The sequence below is a fragment of the Juglans microcarpa x Juglans regia genome, chromosome 6S (genome assembly GCF_004785595.1).
Source record: "Juglans microcarpa x Juglans regia isolate MS1-56 chromosome 6S, Jm3101_v1.0, whole genome shotgun sequence".
Taxonomy (NCBI): Eukaryota; Viridiplantae; Streptophyta; class Magnoliopsida; order Fagales; family Juglandaceae; genus Juglans; species Juglans microcarpa x Juglans regia.
This window is the reverse complement of record NC_054605.1, coordinates 10,125,514-10,133,456: the sequence shown is the minus strand read 5'-3', so window position 1 is coordinate 10,133,456 and position 7,943 is coordinate 10,125,514. Positions and strand designations below refer to the sequence as shown.

Below are 7,943 nucleotides of genomic sequence, written 5' to 3'. Positions count from 1 at the left end.
TGTTTTCACTCACACGAACTTTTTTTGTTTTAAGATCTGAACATAAATTTTTGAAGATCGTTTTTGAGTTTGCTTTAATTTAATGTATATGTGTATATTATGAGATCTAACCTCTTTGTATTTCCAATCCTCTGGACAAGATTTCTTTTTTAGATCCAAACATATATTTTACAGAGTGGAATATTATAGATTTAAGTAAATATTACAGATTTTCTTTGGTTTGGTTTGGTTTCATTTCATACATGTGTATTGATCCCCTTTTTTCAATAAAAGATACGCCAGACTGTTAACCAACCTGTGGAAATGAAAACACGTTGAATTGAACAAAAACACCATAAAAATTGCAAGAGAAGATAACAGAGCTAGGGACAGAAAGGGGGAAAAATACAAAAGCAAGGGCAAAATTGGTATAAATGTTAGAACTGAGGGATAGAAACGGGAAACAAATACAAAATGAAGGACAAAATTGGTAGAAAAGTGTTAGACGATCCTGCTTAAAATGGAAGTGAGGGATAAAAAGGGTAAACAAACAAAACAACATTGTAAAAATGCAAAGAGAATATAACATAGTTAGGGACAGAACGGGGAAAATTAAGGACAAAATTGGCAGAAAAGAGTTAGACGACTCCTGAGTAGTGTTTATACATATAGTAGATATATGTATCCATTAATTTAAGAGAAGTAGTAATACAGCCCATAATATCTATTTTACAATAGAAGTAATTTTACAATCTAACGTACTACGTCTAGTTAAACTATAAAATTTCTTTATAGTTAAAGCATTTCTCTTAATTTAATTGAATATTTTCATAAGTTTAATCTGATAATATATATTATATAATAATTATATAGTGAGATCATTGACGATGTGAATTCATGAGAACAAAACTTAATACTTAGGGAATCATATAGTATATAGATGATAATTATCATGACATTTCTCAGGTAAATCATTAATCCAAGGAAGAACAAAGATTTGAAAATACCATTATTGAACAAAATAATATCATACAAAACTATAATCGGACATAAATGCTAGTGAGTGCAAGCATCCTGGAATTACTGCTTCGATGATTGAGCAGCTAGCAACCAAATACCAGACATAAACTTGCCCTGATTCTGTGAAAAACAACTACATATTTACAACTTCATTTAAGCAGATAAAAGAGTTCTCTGATCTTTCAGCAGCTGCCAAAGATACCTGGAACTATGGATGTATTAACATCTAATAACACCTCTAACTTCTCTCACTACAACTGCACGCAAAATTTTTCGGCAGCACTCACTAACACTATATTTGCAAGTTCAATCATACCAATAGTTTGTTCTTTTTTCCCCATTTTGCTTCAGAATCCATTACTGTATTTCTGAGTTTTCCAAATCCTCTTTCTCTTTGAAGCCACACACCTCCTTATTGAGAACCATTTTAGCACACTAAATAGCTTTGTCCATCTCCTCTGAGCTTTATCAATGGCAGCAACAGCCGTGCAACGTGCCAGCAGGAAGTTGTCGACAGCACTCTGGAGATCCGAGGGTGATTGTAAAGTGAGGTTCTGAGACTGAAGATCAGTATCAAAAAATTGCAGATGGTCCTCATCACAGAAAGCTTGAGACATGGGCTCTGTGTCACAGATCAGGGAGTTGGTGACTTGGCTTGGGAAATTTAATGCCTGGTGGTCATACCTCAGATCCATACTGTCAATACTGGGCAAGACATAATCATCCAAGCCACTGGAGACCCCAACAGAATAGATGGATGAAATGATATCTGGAGAAGAGGCGCCTTGTTGTGTAAAATCAAACCCACTAGTCTTGTGAGAAGCCAGAAGCCTGCTCCCATTAGAACTCTCTGTCCTTGGTGAGCTCACAGTGTTCATGTGTGAAGAGCCATCCACAAGAGATGCTTCATCATCAAAAGCGATGACTTCCCCGCAGTGTTCGAATGCAGAAATTACCAAGTTGTGGGCATCAACCTAAAGGAAAATTTTGACCTTAAGAAGTCAGAAATGCACAATAGAAAGGGAGAAAACCAAGAAATATAAGCAGAATTTAGGTAATAAAAAGAGTACCTTCTCAGTTTCTGAAAGCTTATCAACCGGAACAAACTGGCACTCTGAAAGGAGTCCCATCACTTGTCCAACAACATTAAAAACCACACCAGTTTTCGGTTGAGAACTTGGAGGGCAGTACACGTACATCCTCTTTTCAAGTACACATGTCCGAGCATGCTCCACAGTGATTTCCCACATCTTAGCTGACATGCCTGTGCCAAGGATCTGCACATGTCCAAAGCCATTACTGTAATTACTCAATTCAAAGAGAGCTCAATTACTATATCATTTCCTGTACTTGGAAATTCTCATTTAAGCAGTCAGTACAGTTCAGTTTTTTTCTCTTGAAAGGAGTACATTGGAGTTCAATGTCTGAGCACAGATGACTTATAAGTTCTAGTAGTTCGTAGGTTTCAGTGAGAACACTGATTTGGACTGTTCATTCTCCTCGATTAAAAAAATAAGGGCTGTTCAAATCAGTTAACTTTTTCTTGTTTTCTGAGTTTTAACTAGCACAAGAAACAGTACACCATCCTTTATAAGACAAACGCTGGAAATAGTACATTAACTCAAAAGTCTAGACAAGTGAAGACTTCAAATGGAAATTAATAGAGGTAAATGCAATTTTAATTACGTTTCGGAGTCTTGAAGGGTCTATGAAGAGTAGGATCAAAAAGTCCTTCACAGTGTTGATGTTTTCCCGACTCAAACGCTTGTGGAAAGCTCCATCTTTGCCGATCTTTTCTAATCTCCATACTTCATCAAACAGTGAAGGAGGGTGATGCTTCTTGTACACTGCAATCAGAATCAGAAGTTACAAAACAGTTTCATTTAATTCTTTCTCTTGAGTTGCTTTAGAAGCTTATGGGCTATAGCTCACTATTTTTATCAACAAAGTTGAGATGCTTAGTCTTCAAATTATGCAAGAAAGTCATGGAAGACATTAAGACAAGAAGACAAGTTGTTCATATTACAAGAGTACATTTATTTGATCCCACCGGTAATCAATAGCTTTAACAATAAGTGAGCACACGCATAAGGGATTGGCATGTAATATAAGAGAAAGTAGTAAAACAGAGAACTTGAAGATTAAAACAAAACTTCAATGTGATAAAAATGAGCTGCAATATCAACCGCTAAAAACACTAATATTTGAAGTTTTAAAATTGGTTCTTGATAATCAAAGCAAAAAGTTATTAAGAATAAGTACTCACATTCTCCACGGTGATCCCTGACAATAAAGGATTCTGTCTTTGCTTCTTTTACTCTTCTTTCATCAATGTTATCGACAACTCTTGCACCTAGCCTGAATCTACGGCTTCTAGTCCAGCTTGAATTATCTGTGAAAGAAATATCACTGACTAAACCAGTGCCTTCTTTAAGATTTACAAACGCGTCTCCTGTAAGTAGGGGTTTCTTTCCTTCCCTCTCTCTCACAATGTTGTTCTTAAACTCTTCAAGTGTCCAATTCTCATTCTCATCACTGTCAAAATCACCCTCAAGAACTACAATTTCCACCTTGGCTAAGGATTCTGACCCAGAATTTACAATTTGCCCAGTAAGAATATCGACCAAAGCTACTTGTATGTTAGAACAATCTTCTCCTTCAATACGAGCTCCAGTAAATACCGGAAGAGAGAGGTTGTTAACAAACTTTAGCTGTAAGCTTCTTGACTCAGACATATGAACATCATTCCCACAAATTTGTACTTCATTCCCACAATTCCTGAACAGAATGGCAAAAGATGCATCATCTATCGAATCTTATTGCTGATGGTAGTTAACATGACAACCTTTGGAAAAGTAATTTTAATCACCAGGGTATTATTTCTTACTGTTTCATGCTGTTCAAATGCTTTCTTAGGGCAAAGTCAACTTCCTCTTTGACCTGCAAATGCAGAACCTCAATGAGCATTGACCAATTATACAACCACCAATTGAAACTGTGATCAATATAAATTCAGAATAGAAACAATATCAAGATTAAGGTAGCCAAAACTCAGAAATGAAAACTTAGTGCTTCAATCCACTGACAATGATTTCCAGTTACCTCCATTCTTTTAAACTTTGAAATGATACAACATTTCCACTATTTTGGGAAACATAAAGAATATAACAAAAATTAAAAAAAAAAAAAAAACAATTGCAAAATGAACTCCAAAACCCTTGTGCTGAGTGTGTGAGTGAAAGGTAGCAAGTAATCACCAAAAGAGATTTTGGCCCAGTTTGGATACACATTATCATTTCATCTTATCTCACATCTCATCTCATTTGAACTACGTACCAAACGAGGCCTTCATCTTGCAAAAAGAATCGCAATAAAGATATAAACGCAAAAAATTTGTCCATGTTGGGTTTTTCCAAATTTTGAGAACATTTAAAAAAATTCAACTTCATTTCAATAATCTTTTAAATGCCAAAAAAAATTGTCATCTTAAAAAAACAAGTTTTCATCTAATCATTTGTCTTAATTTTCCTGACCATGAAAACACAGAACCTAAACAACTTTTATAAAAACCCAAAAGCACATACCATACATATTTTCTTACAAACATATTTTCAATGGCCCCACTACTTTTAAAAACCCAATAAAAATTATATTGCACCCTCATCTCACTTCAGTCCCACTATATAAACGTGATATTACCCATTACCCCTTGATCAACTCTGTCGTATATAGCATTTTCTATAAATATATATCTCAAAACTTTCTCAACTCATAAATACTTTCTAGGGGCCCCAAGTCTTTCACAAAATCCAAAATAAATAATCAGAGTTAAGAAATTTTCAAAAAAGAATCTTTATGCCAAACAACAGGAATTTATAACATAATGAAAATTAAGAAGTAGACAAGAGAAAACAGTACCATCACACCTCTCTAGTCTTTTTTAATCTTGCATGTGGCAAATAGAAACTTAGGTTGCGTTTGGATGTTGAGTTTGATTGAAATGAGTTGAATTCTTTATGAATAGCAGTGAATTGAAATGGTAGAGTGAGTTCTGTGGGCCACCTAAGATGAGTTTAGATGTGTTTGGGTGTTAAGATGAGTTTAGATGTATTTATAGGAAGTTGAAAAAGGTTGTGGATCCCGCGTGTAAAGAGGTGTTGAGTTGAAAAAAATTGTGAGTCCCACGTATAAAGAGATTTTGAGTTAAGATGAGTTTAGTATTTTGAGAATTGGATGTTTGAATTTTAGACTCAGCTTAAAATTAGACGTCCAAGTTCCCCACGGGCTCTTAAACTTCCAAATCCAGTTTGATTAATTTCCATGATTAGGTAGGAATTAACTCCTTAGAAGTCCAATCACCAAGGCACACAGAGTTAAAGTGCAGTAGTTAAAATCCTAAAGTAGCTATTACTGTATCGAGTAAGGAACCTTGTGGATTTGTGAGGTAATTGTATTATCAGTCTCCACCCCTGCTTGGAAGAAGAAAACTAATCGAGCAATGTGCAAACATCATATGGTTAGAATGTTTTCTTAGGAAGAAGACCACAGTCATCACGCAATGGAAGGATGCATGTGGCAGACAATTGTGAGGATCATCACAAAATGGGCTGACATTCATGTTAGCTGCAGCTTACAAAGCCATGGTACTGTGGTAGCATATTACATCTCCAATGCTTAGAAAGGGTCTATATTGAGGACTATATCAATCTTATATTTCAACAAATTGGCATGGACAGAGATAAATTGTTTTCTAACACAATTTTTTAAGTTCAATATATAACTGTCCAGCCTATTATCACAGATATAGCAAAAAAGATAAACTTACCACTTTACGAATCAGAGGCTCTAGAATGGGCTCCAGCAAATGATGGACTGATTGCATCCTCATGACCTCCATAACAACACTGAACATCATAAACATAATCATTAGAAATCGTATTCACGAGAAAAGTTGTCACCGTATATATCCCTCATCAAATTCACACACACACACACGCATATATATATATATATATATATATATATATATATAAAAGTGAAAACCCAGAAATAATGTATTCCGGGTATAGAGCCAAGTGCACTTTCATTTGCAAGCAGAAACAATATTTTTCAGTACACATGCACGACAGTGCAATTATTCAATCAGAAACCATTTTCTACGATCTTTCCCCGAAACCGAAAACAACATTAGCCCAAAATCACGAACCCTACAGGATTGGAACTCTGACCTTACACACAACACTCATTCGCTTGTTACAGAAGGAAGAAGATATCATTTGGTCCAGAAGACCAGTGGCATCGATATTCCCCCGCAAATGTCAAAGCCAGAAGCAATGAAATTCCGCATGAGCAAGACACATTTGAGAAAAGTTTCCACTTAACAAGCAAATAAACAAAGCTGAGTTACACCAAACCCATATTATTTCTACTCCATATAGCAATAAATGACAGTCATAAACAAGTAATTTCTCCAAACAAGCATAGCCCACTTCCTTCCACATTCAATATTCCACAGCTTGCCCAAGACAAGATTTCCAGAAACAGAAACATAGCAACGATACACAGAAAGAAAAAATAATCAAAGCTATATTAAACAAAAGTCCCTCTTACTTCTTCAAAGTAGGAAGCCTCCTACGCTTATCCTGAGGAAAACTCCCATCTGGCCTGGCCTTGACATCCTCCTGGTGCCTCTTATGCGACATCTTGAAATCCCAACAAGACCCACAAAACAATTTGGAGGGTGATGCCGGTGCTGCAGCGAACCAGGAAGATCAACAACAAAAAAACAATAATATCCACACAGAGAGAGAGGGAGAACGAGAGAGCAGATCACCAACATGCAGTACAGCGATACTAAACTGGAGCAGCTATATATATACTATGTAAGCAAATCGTAATAAATGACAGTTAAGAGGTAGACTCCAAAATAGTACTCGGTACTTTAGTGTCGTCTTTTCATCCACTGTCTGAATTTGGCTGCGTCTGGGATGCTTCTCGGTCCTGAGGTTCTCCCATATATTATCATTCTTTTCTTTATCTTGTTTTGGCATTGGTGAGGATGGTGACACGCGAGTGAGAGTGAGAGTGAGAGTGAGAGTGTGAGTGTGGGGTCCATGTGAGAGATACAAAGCGCGTTACGTGCTTTGTTGTAGAGGCTAGGGGGAGAGAAAGAGAAAGATGGGGTCCACAAAATGACGCGGATTTGCGAGGTGAATATATCAATTTACGTGAAAGCTAGCTAGCTATCATCTATCAATTCGGCGCGTAACGTGACCAATGCAGTCATCTATTACTATCATGGGCCCTACCACAGCGATTCGCTTGGTCACATTGGATTCCCCCCGTTAGGCTAAGGTACGGTAGGTACGTAGATTACGTTACCATTTTCTTTCTACTGATTAAATCAGAATTTACTACTGAGAGAGAAATACAATAATGTTAGCTGTAGTTTAAGGTTGCATAAATTTTGTGTCTTTTTTAACAGAATTTTTTATTAAAAAATTAATTTTTTTTAATGTTAGTTTTATATTTATCCATTTTAATATGCAAAATTTGTAAATTTTAAGACTGAAAATATCATATAACTCTAATACAAAATAATGACATATATTAAAAATGTATTAGGATTGAGAACGATTTTTAAGATATTTTGTTGAGAAAATATATTTGAGCAACAACTAGATCCTACAAAAGTAGAATTATGAAATAATGTGATTTGATGTATTAGTACGTTAAATTGTAAAACTACTTTTATTATTATGGAAATGAACATTGCAACAGATCACGACAAATCAACAAATCAAGTGTAACTGCACCTTGATTCCAGGAGTCCCCAACAACTATAAATTATTTGATTTCCATGTATATCTCATTAATACATTTCCTTGTTTATAGTTTCCTGTAAATCCGTTTTCTATAGACCTTAAACAGCTATAAACAAATCC

General features: G+C 35.6%; 1 protein-coding gene across 2 annotated transcripts; it reads right to left on the bottom strand.

Moving 5' to 3' along the window:
- Nucleotides 1-975: 975 nt before the first annotated feature.
- LOC121237249 (calmodulin-binding protein 60 A-like) lies at nt 976-6,874 on the bottom strand. 2 transcript variants are annotated; one of them, XM_041133903.1, is made up of 8 exons: nt 6,610-6,874; nt 6,228-6,397; nt 5,825-5,903; nt 3,887-3,939; nt 3,266-3,777; nt 2,686-2,846; nt 2,070-2,276; nt 976-1,973 (listed from the first exon to the last, which is right to left on the bottom strand). In XM_041133903.1, exons 3-8 carry the CDS (start codon nt 5,894-5,896, stop codon nt 1,347-1,349), a joined length of 1,632 nt encoding a protein of 543 aa, XP_040989837.1. In that variant the 5' UTR covers nt 5,897-5,903; nt 6,228-6,397; nt 6,610-6,874; the 3' UTR covers nt 976-1,346. The 2 variants fall into 2 exon arrangements, with proteins under 2 accessions (XP_040989837.1, XP_040989836.1); XM_041133902.1 differs by lacking the exon at nt 6,228-6,397.
- Between the last annotated feature and the right edge of the window lie 1,069 nt (nt 6,875-7,943).